Source organism: Hyaena hyaena, unplaced genomic scaffold (assembly GCF_003009895.1).
Source record: "Hyaena hyaena isolate Hyena2069 unplaced genomic scaffold, ASM300989v1 scaffold_10, whole genome shotgun sequence".
NCBI classification, from domain to species: Eukaryota; Metazoa; Chordata; class Mammalia; order Carnivora; family Hyaenidae; genus Hyaena; species Hyaena hyaena.
Genome location: NW_024080642.1, coordinates 932330 through 953698, shown reverse-complemented (window position 1 = coordinate 953698; position 21369 = coordinate 932330). Strand labels below are relative to the sequence as shown.

At 49.4% G+C, this 21369-nt stretch overlaps 1 protein-coding gene and 1 long non-coding RNA gene across 2 annotated transcripts in view; one reads left to right on the top strand and one right to left on the bottom strand.

Moving 5' to 3' along the window:
- Positions 1-21369, bottom strand: part of ASIC2 (acid sensing ion channel subunit 2) — a 265054-nt gene that overhangs the window by 84250 nt on the left and 159435 nt on the right. The window contains exon 2 of the mRNA XM_039253921.1: positions 4941-5091. Within this exon, the coding sequence (XP_039109852.1) occupies positions 4941-5091 (151 nt within the window). The remainder of the gene's footprint in view (positions 1-4940; positions 5092-21369) is intronic.
- LOC120246422 overlaps positions 7032-21369 on the top strand; it is a 31638-nt gene continuing 17300 nt past the window's right edge. The window contains exons 1-2 of the long non-coding RNA XR_005532047.1: positions 7032-7185; positions 17950-18182. This is a non-coding gene — a long non-coding RNA (uncharacterized LOC120246422). The remainder of the gene's footprint in view (positions 7186-17949; positions 18183-21369) is intronic.

Below are 21369 nucleotides of genomic sequence, written 5' to 3'. Positions count from 1 at the left end.
AGATAACCCACTGCCTATTTCTTTTATCTTTGAAGTTACTCAGAGGCGTCTACACTGAGTTTCATTTTTAACAACCTCCCACCTGCCTTCAATTTAATTTCCTTTAGAAAACGCTGGCCGTGAAATCTGCACTTCTACGGTCTAGGATGGTTTTTCTGTCCCTTTTCTATTTTGTGAGCTCCTCCATGAGAAAGGTTTCCATGGTCAAAGGCATTTGGGAAATAAATGCTGTGTACAATATTACTTTCTTGGAGATTCATGATGTAGTGTATTAAAGAATTCCTGCAACGAATAAATGCATTTAACTTTGTGTAAGCAGGGCATCCAAATCCTTGTTTTTCTGTAACATGCAATATCCCCAATCCTGACATTACAGAGAGTCCATACCATTTCGATCCATGTGTGACAGAGCTTGCCTTCTTTACTTCCTTCCTCCCTCCCTCTCTTCCTTCCTTCCTTCCTCTCTCTCTCGTTCTTAAAAAATAAAAGTTTAATTTTGATAGAGAGTACAAGTGGTGGATGGGCAGAGAAAGAGGGGGACAGAGGATCTGAAGCAGGCTCTGTGCTGACAGCAGCGAGCCTGATGCAGGGCTCAGACTCATGAATTGTGAGATTGTGACCTGAGCTGAAGTCAGATGCTCAACCTATTGAGCCAACCTGGTGCCCCAAGCCTGCTTCCTTTAAAATGGCATATTCCCAAGGTGCCCTGCAGAATAATATTTGGCCAAGAGGGCATCCTGGTGTGGGGCATTGTCAGCCTGGAGGAAAAGGCATTTTTGATAATTTTCACAGTCCTCTATTCACTAAGCATGAGCCCCATGGGCTGGGTCCACTCTAAGGGGGTGCCTTTTTCAAATTCACTCAGGCACCAAAGGTCCTTCCAGTCAGCCAGAATTAAACCCAGAAGAGTGGTTCTCTCACTGCTTCCTTAAGTTTCTTCTTCTTTTTTTAGGTTTATTATTTATGAGAGAGAGAGAGAGAGGAAATGAGAGAGAGCGAGCGAGCAGGGGAGGGGCGGAGAGAGAGGGAGAGAGAATCCCAAGCAGGCTCTGTGATGTCAGCACAAAGCCTGGTGTGGGGCTCCAACCCATGAACTGTGAGATCATGACTTGAACTGAAATCAGGAGTCAGACGCTTAACCGACTGGGCTGTCCAGGTGCCCCTACTTCCTTATATTTCTGAGAGATGAAGCTATCCATGTGGCAAGGCAAGGGTGTGGCAGAGGCTCCGCTTTGAGCAGAATGAGATTTCCAGATGTTGAACTGCTTCAGGACTCACCCATGTTACAGGTTTGGCTGGACTATTTGAAAGAGGCTCTGGCTCCAGGACAGATCGACAATCTCCCCATGGTCATCATTATCACCCTTCTACTATCTACAGTCTGCAGAGAGCTCTCATGTGCTTGCTTCAGCCATCCTGTGATGTACATGGATTTATTTGTGTTATTGATCCTATTTTTCAAATGAGGAAACTGAGGCCCATTTATTTGTCTTCGGTTACATAGCTTGTAAAGGAAGAGCTGGGGATTTCATCTTGGGTCTCACTCTATAGCATCATTTTCCTGTCCTAGTACACTGCCTGTCATCAAGCTGTCTGCGGCTACTCCTTCACAGCCATATTTTAATTCCTTCTTCTCTATCATCACCCAGATATCTCTCATCACCCAGATATCTCCCATAAAGACTTGGGAATTGAGGAGAGGAAGGAATGCCAACGAAGCCAGATGGCATTTGTGGGACCACAGGGCTTGGAGGGTCCAGAAGGCAGCCTCCCTCTTGAGGACCATGGTGGGACGAGGCCTGCCCACATTCCTTTGGGGCAAACACCAAGCAGCAAGATGTGGCCATGCCTCCTCAGGTGGCCCTGCGGACAAGCATCCCTCACCTGCCACCTGCCAGAGTCCAGCCCTCATCCTTCAGCAGGTGTGTACCCTCACTCCTAACCACACAAGGCTCACTCCTCACCAGCCCAGGAAACAAGTGGCTTTGAGGCAGCCAGAGTCTCCAACAGGTGCTCATCATTCAATGACATCTCAGCCTGAACAAGGAGGCCTGGAAAGGATTCAGGTCATCAGTTCCTCTTTCCCATGAGCCACATTTCAAATGCTCAGTTGTGGCTACTGCATTGGACAGTGCAGATAGAGGGCATTTCCACTGCTGCAGAAAGTTCTATGGGATATCACTGACCAGTCTCTCCTCTGACTGGTTTCTGCCAGCCCCAGCCCTTGTTTTAACCCCCTCCTTCTTCATGAGCCTCCTTCCCCAGCGTCAGAGGCAGTGGTTTAAGTGAGAAGTGCCGGTGGATCATTAAGAGATAGCTCAAGCTGCTGGCAGGAGTGAGGCTGTCCTCTTGAGCATTCTGTGTGCCAGTGTGGCTGCCCAGTGAGAGGATAAACCCCTGAAAGGCAGGGGCTCTGGTGTCTTCTGCATCCCTGACCATGCCCTGCATGGTGTTAGACACACAGCAGGTCCTTCATGACGATTATGGTCCACCAGGGCTAACTGGTAGTCAAGATGCTTGGATCAGTGCAGCCCTGGCTTGGGCATGAATTTACTGTGTGATGTCCACTACATCCATCGCTTCCTGCTGGGCCTCAGTTCTTCCTCCTCCAAGGAACAAGGGGATTGGCTGGAATAGGTGGTCTCAGAGCTTTCCTGTTGTTTCCATCCATGTCTGCGGGAGGCAGAGCACAGATCCCCTGGGGTAGGCCCTGTGGTGGGAGCCCATTCTGTCAGTGGCCAGTGCTCAGACCCCACGGGGGGCTGTGCTGTGTGAAAGTGTCTGTAATATGTGCTTGGCATTGTGAGTGTGAGTGTGTGTGTGTATACATTTGCTTTTGCTCCTAAACCAAGGTAACAGGGCAGGAAATCCAACATTAATGTGCAAGGATGTAGCTAACCTCCAGTCAGGCTGTGGGTGTGAGGTCTCCAGGACTCATTATTATTGTTCCCTTTCTCTCCTTTTCCACAGGTGGCTTGATAAACAAGTATGTCCCGGTGTCTGCAAGGCAGAACCTCTTCCTGGGGATCAAGACCCAGCTGTTAGGGGTGTCTACAGATCCCCATGGTCACAGGACACTGGCTGGTCTCAGGAATGTTCTGGAAAGCCAGGCTCTGCCGGGCGCTCCCAGGTATGCCAGAGCTTGGCACGAACCCAAACCTCCCTCTGTTTGCTGGAGGGCAGAGGTACTGAGTTTAGAAAAGTGGATGGGGCCAACTAAGCATCTCTTTGGCAAGAGCAGATGGCCTGGAGCCTGAGGTGAGCCACCAGAAGGCACTGCTGGAGTGACACGTGTGGGGGCCATTTTGTTTCTCAGTCGCAGGCACGGGAGGGCCAACCACACTGTCGGGGAAGTGGCCATAATCACCTCTCCCCGAAGGGCGCTCGGGGGACAGACATGGGAAGGAGAGAGTGGTGGTGGGGGCAGCTCGGAGTCTGCCGTGGGTCCTCCTCCGGGGTAGAAGCCCTGGCTGCCCCCAGAGGCTTGGAAAGCCTGGGCACGGTGAGGGCTGGACCTCAGGATCTGAGGGCCTAGCTTCAGGAATCACGGGGTGGGAGTGGCTTGAGGTGGGGGCTGGGCTGCTTGGCCTCCACCCACCTCAGCCTCCTTCCTGCTGGAATCTTATCTCCCCTCCTCCCTTCCAAGGAGCCCTTCCCCAGGCCCATCCATGACGCCCTGCCCACTTCCTCCCTGTTATGCCCCAAACACAGCATTACTCTTACTTTGGGCCTAGTTTGCAACCATGCCCCACTCACAGGCACCTCTTCACTTTCTCCATCTGGGGAAGTTCTAGAAGCTGCAGGCATCCCTAGATTTCCTGGCTGCATCACTCCGATATCTGCTTGTCTCACCTTCTCCTCTGTCTGACCTTCCTGTACCACTCTTGTGAGGACCCACCTGTATAATCTGGGGTAATGCCAAGACTCTGTTCAAATGTATATTTTTTTTAATGTTTATTTTTTCTGAGAGAGGGAGAGACAGAGCCCGAGTGGGGGAAGGGCAGAGAGAGAGGGAGAAATAGAATCTGAGGCAGGCTCCAGGCTCTGAGCTGTCAGCACAGAACCTGAGATGGGGCTTGAACTCACAAACTGCAAGATCATGACCTGAGTCAGATGCTCAAATGACTGAGCCACCCAGGTGTCCCCAAGACTCTGTATGGATGCCCGGGGCACTATGATGCCTGAACACCCTCCCCTCAGGCAGAGGACGCTGTCTACCTGGCCTGGGTACACTCGTGTCACACTGGACTGTAATCATGTCTCCTCCTCAAGACTGTGTGATCAAGGACCTGATCTTTCACCTTAATGTGGTGCAAAGCCTGACACAGTATACATGGCTAATGAATAGTTTGCTGAATAAATAAATGAATAAACAAGTACAAGAAATAGCTCTGGGGCATGTACACATGATCCCCCCTCCCCCCACCAAGAGCTCATGCGAGCATGGTGCCAGGTCCCTGAGTCCATGCCCTTTGGCTTTCCCACCCTACAAGCTCGTCCACCTCCCCTCCCCCCTCCCCCCAGCGGGAAGACCCTGCTTTCCTTTCTGGGGGCCTCCCAGCTGGGTTGGGATAGTCAAGATGGCTGGTCCCTGTCTTCATATCTTCCTCTTCTGAAATCAAGCAGCCCACCTGCCCAATCATACCTTCCTCCATGCCTCCTTCCCAGCACCTGCCTCAGCCTCCCTGCCTTCCATTTCCAGTGTTATTTCATCTGCCCCTCTCCCACCTACTGAAATCTGAGGAAACCCTGAGCATCACAGTCCACGCAGGGACATCCTTACCCTTCATTAGCACGTTGTCATGTCCTCCCTTCTCCCCCCAATAGAGAGTAGTCCCTCATAGCACAGGTCAAGACAGTCCACCTGAAGCAAACCAGGCTTTAAGAGTCCTGTACCCATCTGCCATCACCCACAGCCCAGGTCCCTGTGCCCAGCTCACCTGTCTCTCCCCAGATGGGCAGGTACTCATCTTGCTGAATGTCCAGCATGATCTCCAGCCCGTTGCCTGTCCCGCCCTTGACCGTGGTGAGCAGAGGTTTTCCATCCTCGCCTGAGTTAAACATGTAACACTTCCCATATTTTGTAAACACCTGGGGGAGAGATGAGAGGGAGAGAAGCACATGAGTGACTTCAGACTAGAGTTTGGTGAGACCCAAGAAGTGCAACATCAGGCCAGAGTCCCCACAGCCTGTCACAATCAAGCCCTCTTGGGGACCAATGATTCATCACTATGGCTAATGATCTGACTTTTGCCAAGTGGGATTCTGGCATCAAAGAACAAATCTGGACACCCCTTGGTGTTTGTTGCAAAGGGATCTTGTCTCTTCTTCCTCTGGGCACTGCCCAGCCCCCCCTCCCCCCCATCCCCAGGTTGTCTTGTCCATTTCCAAATGTTTCACATCATCTGTAAGCCAATCTGCATTTCCAGCCCCAAGCTCTCTCCTGGGATCCACACTTATCCCACTGCCTGAGGAGCATGACTTCAGGGGGACCCACAGTCCTCTGACACTCAGCAGGTGCCAGTGGAACAAACTTCCTCAGATTCTCTGCCCCCACCAGTTGGGTCTCCTGTACTCAGGTCCCAGGGAATAGTATCGGCATATAATGAGAGGCTCAAGCCAGACCCCCAGAGTGGCTGTCCACTCTTCACCCCCATGTCCAATGAACCAGCAGGGTCTGGCAAGGCTGTCTCTACATCCAGCTTAGATTTTGCATTTTCTCTACTGCATTGCCATAACTTAGGACCCAACCATTCCTTGCTTGGGCCACTGCAATTTCTTAGGTAGTCTCCTGGATTCCAGACCACCTTCTGCAGTCCATCCTCCAAGTTCACTGTGGCTCATTCTTTCTGAAATGCAAGCCTCATCTTGTTAATCTTATGCTTAAAATCCATCAGGGCTCCCCAGCCAGGCCCTTTATATCCAGGCTTCTGTGATGCCCTCTGCCTACCCCATCCTGCTGCTTCCCATCTGTGTCCATAGAAATCCATGAGCAGGGAAGCTCCATGCAGTTGGAGACTACACCTGCTTGTTAGCTGAGGTGGTTCGTATGGCACCTGGCACAGGGAGGGCTCCAGGTATATATGATGAATGAATAGATGAATGAATGAGGAAGTGGGTGGATAGAGCCAGATCAGATGACTTGTAACACAAGTGGATGTGCCCTGCTGGTTCATATACTTGTGGCTTCCTATTGACTGCTTCTGCTGCCTGTAACTCCTCTCACCCCTCTTCCCGCCTGGACAGTTCCTAGCTGTTGGCCAAGACTGGCTTGATGTGTCTCCTCCTCCAGAAAGCCTTTCTGAGCCCCTGGACCAAGTTGGGCTACCACCCTTTTCACTATTCCCCTCACTCCTTCACCACGGCAGCTTATCACATGGCCCCAATAATTGGTCTTTTATCTCTTCTGAACTTGACTCTGCCATTCACTTATGAATCCAGGGACTTAAGATATTGGCTATGTAGGTGTTTGTACCACTTTTTCTTGATGGGGTACATGATTACAAAGATGTGGTGTGATCGTGTGGGGAAAGCCCAGGGCAAAGGATGCAGAGACCTTTGTCCAAGTTTGATTTTGCCGCTTATTAGTCATGTAACTACGGGTGAACCAAGTATACCCTCCAAGCCTCAACTTCTCCATCTATAAAATGGGAGTTCTTGTCCTTTCCTTAGCTATTTCTCAAGGTTCCTGAGAGGATCAGCTGAGGTAATACATGCAAACATGCTTTGAAAACTCTAAAAGCTTTCTACAAATGCTATGGGTTATTATGCTTATATAACTGCTTTGGAACCTCTAGTTGACGCCAAATTACATCTGGCAAAATTGGCTGGAAGGGAGCCAGGCCAACTGTACTGGGTTCCTGCAGTCACTGAGGTTTGGGCCCAGGCCCTTCCTTGGTCTTGCTCCACTGCACTGTCCCCTCCTGCAGCGTGGAGGCCACGGGGAGGCTCTTTGGCTTCCCATCCTACAGTGTGAGGGGGCAGGTAAATAGCAGGAGTGAGTGCTGGAAGCTGCTTTTCTCATGCAGATCTTGAAGGCCAGATGGAAGGAAAGAAGAGAGGCCTCTACCAGTGTGCCAGACACTCTGCTAGACACTCATCTATGTTATCTCATTTAACCCTTGAAGCCATGACTGCTGTGGGTATTGCTGCTCCCATTGTGCAGAGAAGAAAACCAAGGCCTGGGTATGTTAAATGACTCACCTAAGTCACACAGCAATTAAGTAGTGATGCTGGGATACAAATCTATGAGTGTCTAACACATATACTCTTTCTGGATGTGCTCTCCTGAGTCTTTGCCATTGGGACTCTTCTGAGCCATATACTGTTTCTCTGTGCCTTGCTTTCTCCATCAGCCAATAGTCATATGCATGCACTCCTACTAAGTGCAAAGATTATGAGGATTGCAGAGAAGTACAAGCCTTACTACCTGGTTTCAGATTCCACATTTTCTTCGCCGTCTAAAACGTCTCTGAGTCCCTGGCCAGCTGCACTATTTCAAGACAGCCAAATCCTTCTCCTTCAGCTTCATGATGGGGGAGAACAGGTGGAATGTGATTTAAAAAAAACAAAAAACCCTAAGCTTTATCATGACTATGGTGGATAGCAACTGCACTTTGCTAACGAATCTGTCCCCTGGAGAGATGTTCTTGGGGACCACTGTAATGAATGGATGAGAGAATTTTGTAGTTAGCGCACCTTTTGCAAGGGGTTGAACACATCTGGAGTGACTCTTGGGTGCTCCAATAGAATTTTTCTCCATAGATCCACTAAGTATGCTTGTTGGTTCCAAAATTAATTATACTATTAATTGCCTATCTATATGAGGAGATTTGTAAGGAAAAGTATATTTCAGCTTCGTACCAGATTACTGCAAAGTCCAACCACCCCCTGTCCTCACCTGGTACTTGAACTCCAGAATCTTGGGCTGAGGTTAGAATGTGAAGCCTACTCCCAGAGTCAGCAGTGATCCCAGCCCAGTGTCTGAGATCCCAGATGTGCTGGGTGGGCGCTGCTGATAAAGGGCACGGACCCTCCGTGAGCTCTTGAGGGTGATGACAAGGCGCGAGAACTCTGAGGGGTCTTACAGACCATCCCGCCTACCCAACTTACTTCACAGGGGAGGAGACGCAGACCTGAGGGAAAGGAAGCTATCTGCCTGAGGCTGTGCAGTGAGGACGTGTCTGTTTGGGACCAGACTCCTGGTTCGGTCTGTGCTTCTTTTACACCAGCCTCTCTCAGCTTCCCCACTTACAATCTCTAGGGGATTGCTACCTTCAGCTGATCGGTGACAGAGTGCCTTCTCTGTGTTGGGCACTGGGCTGGCACCACAGAAGCCTCAATGCATCAAAGTCTTCTCCTAGAGAGGAGAGAGCAGGCAGGTCCTTGTGATAGAGACTCACTCCCCGTCCTTGGCTGCCCACTTGCCGGACCTGGTGCTCATCCTAGGCCCAGGTGGTGGCTCCTATCAGGGGACTGTGGTCTGGATAACCAGAGAGGCAGGACTCTGGAGGGTGACCACACTGTGTCTGAGAGGGAAATGCCCCAGTTCTTTCTCAAGTCAGGATCACCGTAAAGAAGCCTGGGGCTCCTGGGTGGCTCAGTCGGTTAAGCATCCGACTTGGGCTCAGGTCGTGATCTCACGGTTCGTGGGTCTGAGCCTTGCATCAAGCTCTGTGCTGACAATGCAGCAGGCTCTGTGCTGACAGTACAGAGCTGCTTGGGCTTCTCTCTTTCTCCTTTTCTCTCTGCCCCTCTCCTGCTCTCTCTCTGTCAAAAATAAATAAATAAACTAAAAAAAAAAAAAAAAGAGGCTGAACCTCCTTCTGCAGCTTCCTGGTGCATTTAGGATAAGTCCCCAAATCCTCACGGGGCGCTGTATGGTTTGGTCCATCTCCTGTCCCCCCTTCTCTCACGTGCATCAAGCACACCAGCCTCTGTAGTTCCTGGAATGTACAACAGGCTCTTCCCCTGCAGGTGCGTTCCACAGGCTGTTTCTTCTGCCTGCGATGTTCTCCTCATACCCTCTGTCTGCCTTCCTGTGATCACTTCCTCGGAGGCCTGGCTTGACCACTCACCACCCCTGCTCACACCTCCTGTGCATATCAGAGTCTTTAACTAGATGGTTGTTCATGTCTGTTGGGCACGTCTTCCACTAGACCGTAATCTCTATGAGGGCAGGGCCTGGGTCTGTTTGGATGAGCGAATGAAGGGACTCCTAGGTGCTGCCATCCCACATCCCCTTGACTCTGGGAGGCACCCTTTGGTGCCGGCCAGCCTTGCTGATTCTGGCCAGAGCTGGGCCTGACCCCCTATCCGCCCCCCTTCCGCCACCTCTCCTCCCTTTGCCGAGGCCTTCTCAGCTTCCCACTTAATTGTACTTAAGCAGTTTTGCTTGCTTCTGCATGAAAGTATTAGAAGAAATAATCCTTCAAGAGCTAAGACGGTCTACCTTTGTGGGGGCAGGAGAAGGGGCTCAGAGACAGCGAGGCTCACGCTGGCTGCACCAGCCTCCCTGCCTGTGCTGCTGAGCCCGCGGCTCCTGCCTGGTGTTTCTGAGAGGATTATTTTCTTCTCTGCTCAACATCAAAGTCCTCAGAGCTATTTACACACTGCACAATTCTGCTACAAACTGGGGACAAGATGCTGTTCTCCTTCCCCCTTTTGGGGCGTAATGATGTGTGAGTGTAATACACGCTTCAGATTGATGTCTTATCGTCCCCAGCCAGAAAATATAATTTATTGAAGTCCAGACTGTCAGGCCCAGCTCCTTCAGACCTGCCGTTCTTCTAGACATCCCTCTGCTCTCTGGGTGAGTGCTGATGGCCCCATTGTGGATGGCAGGCCTGGATCTGCTCAGTTGCTAAGAGTCTAGAATTGCACTCAGTTGGATTGGGTAGTAAGAGTTAGAGATGCACATTTCAAACCTGGATCTCTAGCCTGGGGGGGGGGGGTCAGATCCTGAGATAAAAATGAGCCTCATGCCCAGCACCTTCATTGCTAACATTGGCATGGTGCATTATGGTGTAGACAGCTTATGTACAGCATCCTTTTTCTCAGTGGCTCCACGAAGGGGAGGAAACTAGCAGTTTCCTGAGCCTGTCCTTTCTACAGGTCCCTGCTTGGCATGTCCATCAGTGTTCTCTCTTTCCTGATTATGGTCCAACTCTGCTGATGGGGAAGCATCTTGTGATCACATCCCTATTTTACAGTTGAGGGGACTCAGGCTGCTGAGGAGGTGGGTGCTAGAGCTGGGGCTCCAGAGGAGGCTTTATCATCAAGGAAGTCACAAGGAAGGAAGCCTGGGATTTGGGACCAGACAGGATGCTGTCAAGGCAGAGCCCTATTTACGTGTCAAATCCGTGGCCCTGAACACAGCATTTTCTGTTCCCAATGCATTTCCTCATCTACAAACCCAGCAAGATAATCTCTTTTTATTTATTTTTGAGAGAGAGAGAATACAAGCAGGGGAGGGGTAGAGAGAGAGGGAAACAGAGTATCTGAAGCAGGCTCCATGCTGACAGCAGAGAGCCTGACTCGGGGCTTGAACTCATGAACATGACTTGAACTCATGAACCGTGAGATCATGACCTGAGCCCAAGTCAGACACTCAGCTGACTGAGCCACCCAGGTGCCAGCAAGATAATCTTGCCATGTGTTTGGAGGGCCTAAATGAGAGGATGTAAGTGGATTTGTCTGGAGGATTGCATAATAGACATCTTTACAAGTCACGAATCCATACTAGGGGGGAGCCACCATGTTTCTCCTTTTCAGCACAAAAGAGGTTAATCATTTGGGTTATGGGTAGGGAGTCAACAATGAATTGAAGGCTGGGGGGTTGAGAGTTCCTGTCCTCGCTGCATACGCCCCTGCAATACCAAGCTTATCTCAAAGTAGTTAGAGGAGATGAAGAGTGCTGTGTGCTACTGATTGCTTATTCCTTAATGATGCTAAGCCTGTTGCTGAAGCCCTGGGCAGCCGATGAGATTACTGGGGCCATGGAGTTTTGTAGGAGAGGGAGATGGTTCCCATGCACACAACCCACCTTGAAAATCTGCATTTGAATTTCAACTGAATTGTAAATAGTTATTGGCATAGTGGAAAGATACCACCAACTGAAGCTGGCACATTCTAAATGAGAGGAACATGGAGGTGGGAATGGGGAGAGGGTCTCACTGCCTTCCCATAGCTCTTAGAGGAGCTCCGAAGTTGGTACCTTCCCTGGAGCACCATTCACTTTACATCTGCCATTACTAATTTTTGCAGCAGCCCTATGAGGTTGGCATTTTCACCCCCACTTTACAGTTGAGAAAACCAAGGCCCAGAGGGGCTGAGCCAGGTCACAGGGCCAGTCAGTGGAGAACCCAGGGCAAAATCCGTTTTTGCCTAGTTCAAAAGCTGACATTCCTTGCCCCCCGTCCCTCATAGCTACAGCTCATACCCACACGGCTCTCCCAAACTTTTCTGCTCCTGGCCAACTGAGATTGGTGGCTTGATAACGCAGGGTTCTCCCAGCTGGTAGTAGGGGAGGTACATCTCAGAGTCAGAGGCATCCTAGAAAAGTACATGAATCTCATCCAAACTTCTCTTTTTCATATGGGAGTCTAAGGTCCACAGAAGAGAAGGGACCTGCCTGTAGCTCGTCTGGGAACAGAGCTGAGCTCTGACCTGGACTTGATGGTTTGGGCCTTTGTCCTTTCTCTAAAGTCAGGAGCTAGAGATAAGGGCAAGGACCCTCTTCTCAGGGCCCTGCATCCAGGAATAAGAGAAAGACTGGCAACTGCTGCTGGCCCGGTGCTAGTATGCAGGCTCAGCGTGACCTACGAGGCCCCTGCCTTATGGAGTCTGGGAAACACAGAGTGGAGCCTTTTCTGGGGAAGGTTAGGAATGGCTGATACCCATGAAGACACAGTTTTCTGGTTCAATTAATAGTGCAAACAACACTTCTCCAGTGTGTACCTACTTAAGAAAATAAATTATGTATAAGCTCCCTTAAGGATTGTTGAAATAGCCACTTACCAGCTCACAACTAAGCCTGCAAGTTTCACACCTCCTAGTCCACTCATTACTCCTGACCTTTAGAGCTTCTCTTAGGCAGTGGGTTTCTTGTGTCTTCTTGCTTATTACACTTGAAGGAAATGAAATTGTACTGCTCCAAAATGCCTCTAAAATCCAGCCTTTCCCTGCCCTCAGTTGCCTGACTTTCCCTCTCAAAGACTTACTGAAATTTCTCATTAGGCTGTTTTCAACACAACACGCACATTAAAGCCAACCATGTAGTCTTGTTTGGTTTTCCTCTCTCAAACTCCTCAAGCACATTGCACACAATTGGGAAAAGAGAAAGTCTGTCAAATGGGTTACGAGGTTTCCAGTATATAAAATGAATCGGCGTTTTGTTTCCTGAAATTGCAATTAACGTGTTTGAAAATGAAATACAGCAGAGGGACAGACGGATGCATAAGGAGGTTGCCAGAGACCGTCGGCTTTTTGAAGGCAAGGACCGGATTTTGTTAGAATGTCTGCCTGCTCATTCATCTGTTCCTGCGACAGGAACTCTTGACTAGCTATTGTATTCCAAGGTCTGTCGCATGACTGTGTTTTCCCTCCAAGGAGATTTAGAAAGGCAACTTCAGCCAGTACCCATGAAAGCAACTCCACATGGTAGGTGCTATTCCTGGAAATGAAGGAGCAAGGGGGACATGGTCCCTTTGCAACCACTTGTCACCTCTTCCCAACCAGGGGGCCACCATATCTTTTAGGACATTGTTAATATCATCCTTCGTGAAGGCTACTTTCTGGAGGAAAAGAGAAGAATGGACAATCACTGAGCATTGGCTACAAGTCTAGCACTGTGCCAATCGTTTAGTAACCCTTCTATCCTTTAAAGTCCACACAGCCCATTGATGTAGGCATTATTCCTCCTAGGGTGCAGATGGGAAAACTGAGGCCCTGGGAGGCTAAATATCTTGTCCAAGTTCCTACAGCTAAAGAGTGGTTCACCTGACCTTTTGTTTTATGCGCATAGGTTGTCAGAAGTTGGCTTGGCATTATTAGAATGTATAGACGGCGATGTGACCCCTTCCTCCACGCCCCTGCACCCCTCTGCTGGGATGTGACATTTCCCGTGCGTGTTTCACGGAGAGGCCCTCCTGCCTCCTCTCTCCAAGCCTGAGTGCAGCCGGGGCCTTGTCCACCGGGCAACTGTCCAGAGAGCTCTAGCCACCGTGCAGGAGGAGATGTGTGAGCCCCATGCAGAAGGAAAGAGCATCAAGCAGCTGCAAGTCTGTCAGCTGAGAAAACAGCATGAAGGGGAGGGGTGGGTGGCTGAGTGTTCTCCTTGGATTCAGACGTTTTGTGAGCCAACATGCTCTTGGAGCATGGCTCACAGAGACAGGGCAACTTGAAGGAGATCCAGTTATGCACCTGGAGAGTTGCTGGAAATGCCAGACCTCTGCTATTCAATCCCTTTTTACAGCTCACGCAAGAATCCCACACCAGGCTTGACTTGAGGTTCTGAAATGGGACATGGGGAACCAGATGCCTTTCATGTCGGGCTGTGGCTTGGCTGGTGGGGAGCCCGGGGCCCGACTTGATGGAAGTTTCAAACAGAATTCAGTGACAGGTTGGTTGCTCTCTCTGCTAAGGTCTCCCTGTCTGCCTTCTGTGGGCAGTATGGGCTGTGGCATCTTTGTCTCTGGATCCCCAGCACCTGGCTCCACAGCCGGCACATAGTAGGCACTTATGGGAGATGTCTGGGCAAAAGAGAGAAGTCCAGTGTGGACTCAGGAACCAGGCAGCAATGTTGCTTCTGTACTGATGTGGGGGCTATTTCATCTTGTTGGCTCTTGGTCCTTCATCTCAGAGATGCTGGCGGGAGTACCTTTCAGTAGAATTGTAAAGAAAGAATCAAAAGGGCTATAATGGGTCTGAGAGTGCTTTGTGTGGAAAAAAACCCTCAGTGCAGTTGGGGTGGGGGGAGAGCATTTCTGCCTGTGGTTTGCATCATTCCCAAGCCCTGTGGGAGCAGGGGAGGGACGGCGCTGTTATTTTGATGTAGGAATTGAATATGAGATGTTCCATCTGGGGCCATGGTCACAGATCACCCATTCATTCACTTAGTGAACATCTACAGAGCACCTACTGTGTTCTAGGTGTTGCCTCAGGCGCTGGGGACACAGACATGAGTCAACACTTTAGGAACTGCCCCGCAGAGAGGGCGGCCCTGCAGAGGATACTGGGTGGTGCCGGTGGCTGTGGGAACGCACAGAAGGAAGCTGCCTGGTAGGCAATGATGGAGGGGCCTCCGGGGGCCTGTTGCAGAATTCTCTCTAGGCACAGTGAGGGGGGCACCGGGGTATTTAGCAGGTTGAGACAGACCCCTGAGACTCGCTTCTGGTCTGAGAAGGGCCATGCTGATCCTATCGGGAAGGTCAGTGGTACCAGTCCACGCCTCTGGCTGCCTGGCTGAGTCCTGCCTACCTGCCTGTCTTTCCAGCTCTCTTCCTCTTTTAGAACTTAATACCCTGGACAACGTGGGCTCTGCTAAAAGGTGGGAAGGGCTTGTGGAAGAGCACAGACTTGGGAGTCATATTATCCTGGCTGAATACCTACTATGTGCCAGACACTGTGCACAATGAATAATGGAGCTTAGCTGTCAGGTAGTAGATAATATTAAGACAGAGAAGCAGTGACTGACAGACATGTGGCACCTTGTTGTGTCCAAGAACAAAGTGTTAGTCTCAGAGCCACCCCCACACCCTCACTCCCCACCCCCTGCCCTCCAGCCCAGCTCTCTGGTCTGCCCATTGCTAACAGGTCACCAAGCCAAACCTAAGGTTACAGGGCCAAGGCAAGTGGATAAGTAAAAAGAGCACATTTACGGTGAGCCAAGGCTGACTGCAAAGAGGATCCCCTTAGGTGTCTGTCACCAGATGTGGGGAGCAGGACCCAGGAGATGTCCTCTGCTTTTAAGGAGGAAAGAAGCCGAGAAAAAGTGAAGGAGAAAATGTGGTCACAAACTGTCCACAGTTCTGTTACCATTTTCTTCTGCTGCCTCCAATCTCTGGTTGTGAGCTTACTGACCTGATTCCTGCTGCCCCAAGTCTGTGCCAGCGCCCAGGCAAGGCAGACTGGGGGTAGCACGTGTTCAAGGCACAGCAGCCCAGATGCACTGGGATGTGGCCCTGAGTCCTGCCACATCTGGATGTTGTGGGGAGCAGGACATTCCTACTCTATGTTCTGATTACTTATGAGATGATGAATGTACCTGGCAGAGGATGTACCTGGGTTGGCGGTCCCTGACCCAAGTTCTTTTTACAGTTGCTTTCCTGATCCTGTGCCTCATGTGCACTTCTAACTGCTGCACTTCTAACTTACAGGAATATGTTACCTGCTTGGTTTTTCCTGTGGCTGTGCTAGATCTCTTCTGGAGCATTCCTTGGCTATTCTTGTATAAGAAGTTTGTATTACCCTTGCTGGATATTTCTGCTCAGTCGAACTTCACCTTTCTCTCACCCTCCTAACACCTATTCCCAGGGCTTGGGCAGGCTTCACTTCCCACTGTGAGTGTGTTTTATACCTGGATGACCAACCCTGAGATAAGATATGAGTCACTCCTTGCACCTGCCTCATTACCCGCCTGTTGGGAATTGCCTTTTTTTTTTTTTTTTTGAGAAGGTGTGGGATGAGGTGGGGAGAGGAGGAAATCAGAAATGTGCTCTCTTGTGTTCCTGGTTAATTTCACATTATTCTACAGGGCTGCATTGAAAACAATGCATCAGTAAAAAACCATGATGGTTTATGATGTTTGCACAGGAAAAGCAGATGTTCCAATTAATGCCAGGGTTGAAAATAATCCCAGGGTGGGCTGATTCTAAAAGCTGATCAAGAAAAGGTCAAATAGGTAAGTACCCACACTGCACTGAAATCCTCAGACCCTGTTCCTACTGATTTCATGCTTTCTCATTAAAAACGTATTTCAGCCTTTCTAGGAAATGCCCAGAGAATGTCATTGTCTTCTAGTCTTCCCAAGGGCTGGTCTTAGAGGTTGAGTAGCATGTAATTTAGTAGCATCACAAACCATCACCGATTCAGAAATGCAGAGGGTTTCTGGTAGTTTAATCAGATTGCTTTCCTGGCATGTGGAATCAAGACCTGGATGACAGGTATGCAGCGTGCATGATGCCACTCTCCTTCATAGGTGCCATTGATTGACTGACCACAGCACTCTTTTTCTCTGGGCCTGACACTCTTTTTTATCCAGCCGAACAATTTTGGTTGCCACTATGAGTCTATTCAATGAATAAGCAAAAGATGAATCCTGTTGCCATCCTGTGCCAGAAGAATGGAAGTTCTGCTGGTGGTGCCAGTGTTTCTGTGACAAGGGGCAATTCTTGAAAGTGGGGGAAGATTGGGGCAATATGAGGGGCACAACTTTTGGGAGTTAAGGTAGAAGGGCCTCTAGATGGTGACTGAGGCAGAGGCAGGACTGCGTACTACAAGATGTCGCTTTGACTTGGCTTTGGTACTAGGATAGAGCATGCATAAGCCTTGGAGTCAAATCCCATTTCTGGCATTTACTAGCTCTTTAAATTGCACTAATAGTTGGTGAGTCTCCCCATGTCTCAGATTAGTAGACCAGACCCCTAGGAGACTGTAATTTTTGTTGTACCACAGTTCCTGGATTTATGATCCAAATATCAAAGGACCTGAGAGATTAGGAGCTTTCAAAATGGAAAACAAAGCATTCTTTAGTTCATTTGATAGCCAATGAGCAACTAATACAGGTCAAATACGCTGCTAGGTCCTGGGAATACAAAGATAAATAAGAAGTGGACACTGCCTTCAGGGAGTTCCTGAGCTACCTGGGTAGAAATGGAGATAAAACAGCTTCAGATCATCAGGGAGATAGAGCGGCTATAAGACCACCATTGATCAATTTACAGAATTCAGCTTTTGAGGGACATTTATATGAAGCAAGTTCCACCCGTGTAGGATTCGCTCCAACCCGTCATCCCTGTTGATCTGCGTGTATTTTCACCAGGGCCTCCTTTTAGCTACTGCATGCTGTCTGCCTCCCCCCTGCCCAACCCCCTCCTCATCTCCTCACTTCCAAATCAGGACTTGGACTGTATAAGGCAGATGAGGTGTCTAGGGCATGGAACTTAAGGAGGCACTCACTTCCTGGGGCTGCAGTCACACCCACCTTTTGAAAGTGAGCACCTCCTTAAGTTTTTCACCCCAGGCTCCCTGCTGCAGACAAAGCCAGATGAAGATAGGAGTGGACACATTTGTCATGAGAGTGGCATGACAACTGGTTCTCACAATAAGCTTGCAAAAGAGAGACTGTTGTTCAATTTTCAGATGAAGAAACTGAGGCTTATAGAAGGTGAACGACTTTAGAGGCATCATGGAGCAGTGGAATGTATACAGGAGTAGTGGAAGATCACACACGGGCTTATTTACTAGGACACACCCAGGGGTGGACCTTGGGCCAGTTACTTATGTTCTCTGAACTTCTTGTTCTTCATCTGAAGAATGGGGATAATAGTGACTCTCAGGATTAGAAGGTGACCAGCACTTGCAGTTTCTGGTTCCATGACTCTGCTTTCCCATGTGTCCAATGGACTGGCCACACCTGCCTCACAGAATTGCCAGAGGCACCAAATGAGATGATGGGTGTGCCCACCCCGAGTGAGTTCTCAAGAGCTATTGGCAAGATGAAATGTCAGTTCCTTAGACTTTGCTGAATCTTCAGCCCTGTAAACTGTTCTCTTGGGGGTCTTACGGGGGTGAACATTTGTTTGGTGAGCCTTTGGGAGATTCCTGATAATAGCTGCAGATCTTCCCTAGAGTGATAATTGAGACTGAATACCTGCTACCTTGATGCAATTATGTCATGATCCCATTCAAACCTCCTGGCAACCCTGCTTTTATTACTCTCATTGTTAGGGAAGAAGCAACAGAATCCACAAGAGGCTAAAACCACTCATGCAGCAAGGCAGAGGCAGAGCAGGGTCTCCGCCCCATCTATTGGATGAAGAAGCCTCTGTGCATCCCACTATGAAACAGCCACCAAAATAATATTTCTCAGCAATGGAGCAAAACCTATGATTTGCATCTGAGCATGTTCCAACACGCCAGGATATACATGAGACTGAATGTAAGCCAGTGCATGAGACCTGGTGAGTACCAGCTGCTTCCTAAGCGTGGCAGAGGGATGGCTTGAGGCTCTGCAGGGTGGCCCAGTGGTCTCGCTGAGTCACGTTATGAGTCTTTGCTGTATCCCCAAAGTTCAGCTGAAGTTCCACAACCCTGTTCCCCAAACACTGGAGAAACGAGGGGCAGGTTAGCAGCTCTCTGCAGGTTTAAGTCTTGTAGCTCCTACCTTGAGAACATTTCCGCCCCTACCCTCTAGTGTTAGCCATGTGCCAAGATGGCACTGCTCATCTCTTCCGGTTACCTGCCACAGCCTCCTGCACGGTGCCCCCCGGCCCCCACTCTTTTCTCCCTCATTCATTCCGCACACAGTGGCTACAGGATCTTTCTGGAAGGCAGACTCCCTGCTTAAAACCTTCCACTGCTGCAGAACCGTTGGTTGGGATGACATACAAGGATGCCGATGACCTGGATCTCACACATCTGCTTCCAGCCCCTTCTCTCTTGCACCCCCTGAGTCATCTCTGCCCAACTATGCTCTTCTTCACATATGCCATACTACTTCATGTCTCTGTGCTGGCAGACATGCTGATTCTTCTGCTCAGGACCCCTCCCCACTCTTCTATTTGGATAGCTCTTATTCTTTGTGTCTCAGCTGGGCACCACCTCCTCCTGAAAGCCTTCCCTGACTATCCACCCTTCTTTTCAGAATGGGTTAGGTCCCCCATTGGGACCTTGACAGCACTCTGCCTCACCTCCATTGCATCACACCAGGTGGTCTACTAACTCCTCCTTGAACTGTAGACCTTAGTTGGCCCTTCCAAACTAGGGTCGTGTCTGAGGAAGGGATCCTCTTTCATGTACCCTGTACTTTCCCTTCATGCCCTCATTACTTGTGTGTTTGTGTGGGCATTGGGTTGATATCCATCTCTCCACACTGGATTATAAGGTTTAGGCAGTCTGGATCTCTTACTTTCTGGGTTCCCTGGGGAGCTGGCAGGAGATGGAGGCCTGCATGCAGGAGGTTCATCACGTGAGCCAGCGTTCTCAAGATCGGCAGGTACATACCACATCCACAAGGGAGCTAAGGAGCCAGGAGAAGTCCGCTGACTCATGAGGAATTGGGGTGGCCCTTCAGGGTTGTTTTGAATTGAGACAAGGGGCCAGCTATTCCACGCTTACTGGGTTTGGGCCCCTCCTGGGAAGAGGACAGAACCCTGATTGGGGTACCTTTTTGCACTAGAGGACAGTTCCCAGAGAGGGAATTTCTGGACTTGAGAGCTGTCCACTGCCAGTGCGCCAGTCACTGGGTGGGTGAGCGGCTCAGTCCTGCAAGGGTGAGCATCTGCCCATCATGCTGCCATGGTCCCTGTATTGGTCCCAGTTCCAGGGGCTGAGCAGGGAACCAACACATGCCAGACAGATGCCAAAATAGATGCATCCATTTATTTGTTTTTCTGTTCTCCACACTGTGGGGCTGTGTCTTCCTTATTTCTCCCAGGACTCCATGCAGAGCCCCACTTCTCACAGGTACTCCATAGAAGTTTATTGAATGAATGATTAAAGGAGAAAGACTAAAAGAAACAATGCTGCCATTTGTTTCATAAGGAAAGATAAATTTGCATACAACTTTGCTGTTCCAAGCCTGCATCAAGTGAGTACATCTGTATGGCCCCATCTCATGAGCCAGGTCTCCTCAAAGTAGAAAATTTAGCAGGTGAGCAGGGCCTCCCACAGCAAACCTCTGCTTACCAATGCTCCAGGTTGAATGGGCCAGGGAGAGATTTGGTAAGGAGGAGAACCAAGTCTCCTTTTAACAATGTCGGCAGCCAGGCCTCCATCATCCAAAAACAGAGAAGAAATGGCTGGAGGAACTGGGGATAATTAGAGTGGAAATGAGCATACTTAAGGAGGACCACAGCTGCTATCTACAAATATTTGAAGGGATACCATTTGGAGGAGGGAGTATTATTCCCTACCCCTGTGGGGAATAGTTCTAAGGTTTCAGCTGGCCGTAGGAAAAGAACTTAATTAAAATGTCCAACAGTAATCTTTATGCAGAGATGGACATAAATCTCTATCATAAAGACATAGTTACAGAAGTATATCCATTTGTTGAAGTAATATAGGTAAGACATATGCATTTCAATGTGCATACACTTCATAACTGAAAGGAAATGTTAAATCATCATTATCATCATTATTATCATCCTTAAATGAGGGATGGAGGGGAGCAGAGGTACAGAGGAAACACGAACATCAAAATGTTAATGTGGTTTGATCTGGATGGCGGGCACATGGGACTCATTATATTATTCTGTTTACTTTGTATATGTGTGAATATTTTCATAATAAAAAATAGATATATGTTAGTTAATTTTTCAAGTTTATTTATTTACTTTGAGAGAGGAAGAGAGAAAGAGAACAAAAGCAGGGGAGGGGCAGAGAGAGAGGGAGGGAGAATCCCAAGCAGGCTCCATGCCACCAGTGCAGAGTCCAATGTGGGGCTCGAACTCTCCAACTGAGAGGGCATGACCTGAGCTGAAATCAAGAGCTGGATGCTTAACCAACTGAGCCACCCAGGCATCCAGATGTATGTTAACTGTTAAACAAAGTTGAATCAAAAGGGCTGTGTTGGGAGACAGTGGGCTTCCTGTCACCAGAAGTTTTTATGCAAACACCATGCGCAACCTCTCAACACCCTCACCCCGTAAGAACCTGGGAAGTGGAGCATGTTGCCAAGAGCAGGAGACTGGACCAGACACTCTTGGTCAAGACCCTCACTCTTTGCTTCCTGAGGGAGGGGGGCTGGCTGAGGGTCTGGAGAGAGCTAGATTCTTCAGAGCTAGGAACCAGAGCCAGAGATCCTCACTCCAGATGGTGGGAGATGCTGGGGTGGAGGCAAGGCAGATACCTAAGGTGTCTGGAAAGGCCTCTGCACCTGCCGGGAGGTGAGTAGATGGAACGGGGGAAGATCCAAGTCACAGAAAGGACTCACAGGTTTGCAAAGTAGTCTTAATCAGGGACAGTGTGAATTTTGGGGCTCAGATCCATATGCCATTGCTAGTAGCTGTGTGACTTCACCAAGGCACTCAACTGCTATAAGCTTTAGTTTTCTTATCTGGAAAATGGTAGTTGTGAGAATTAAGTTAATATAGACAGTCATGCTCATTATGGTCATCACTGTGTACAAGGGGGAGGTGAGCCTAAGTC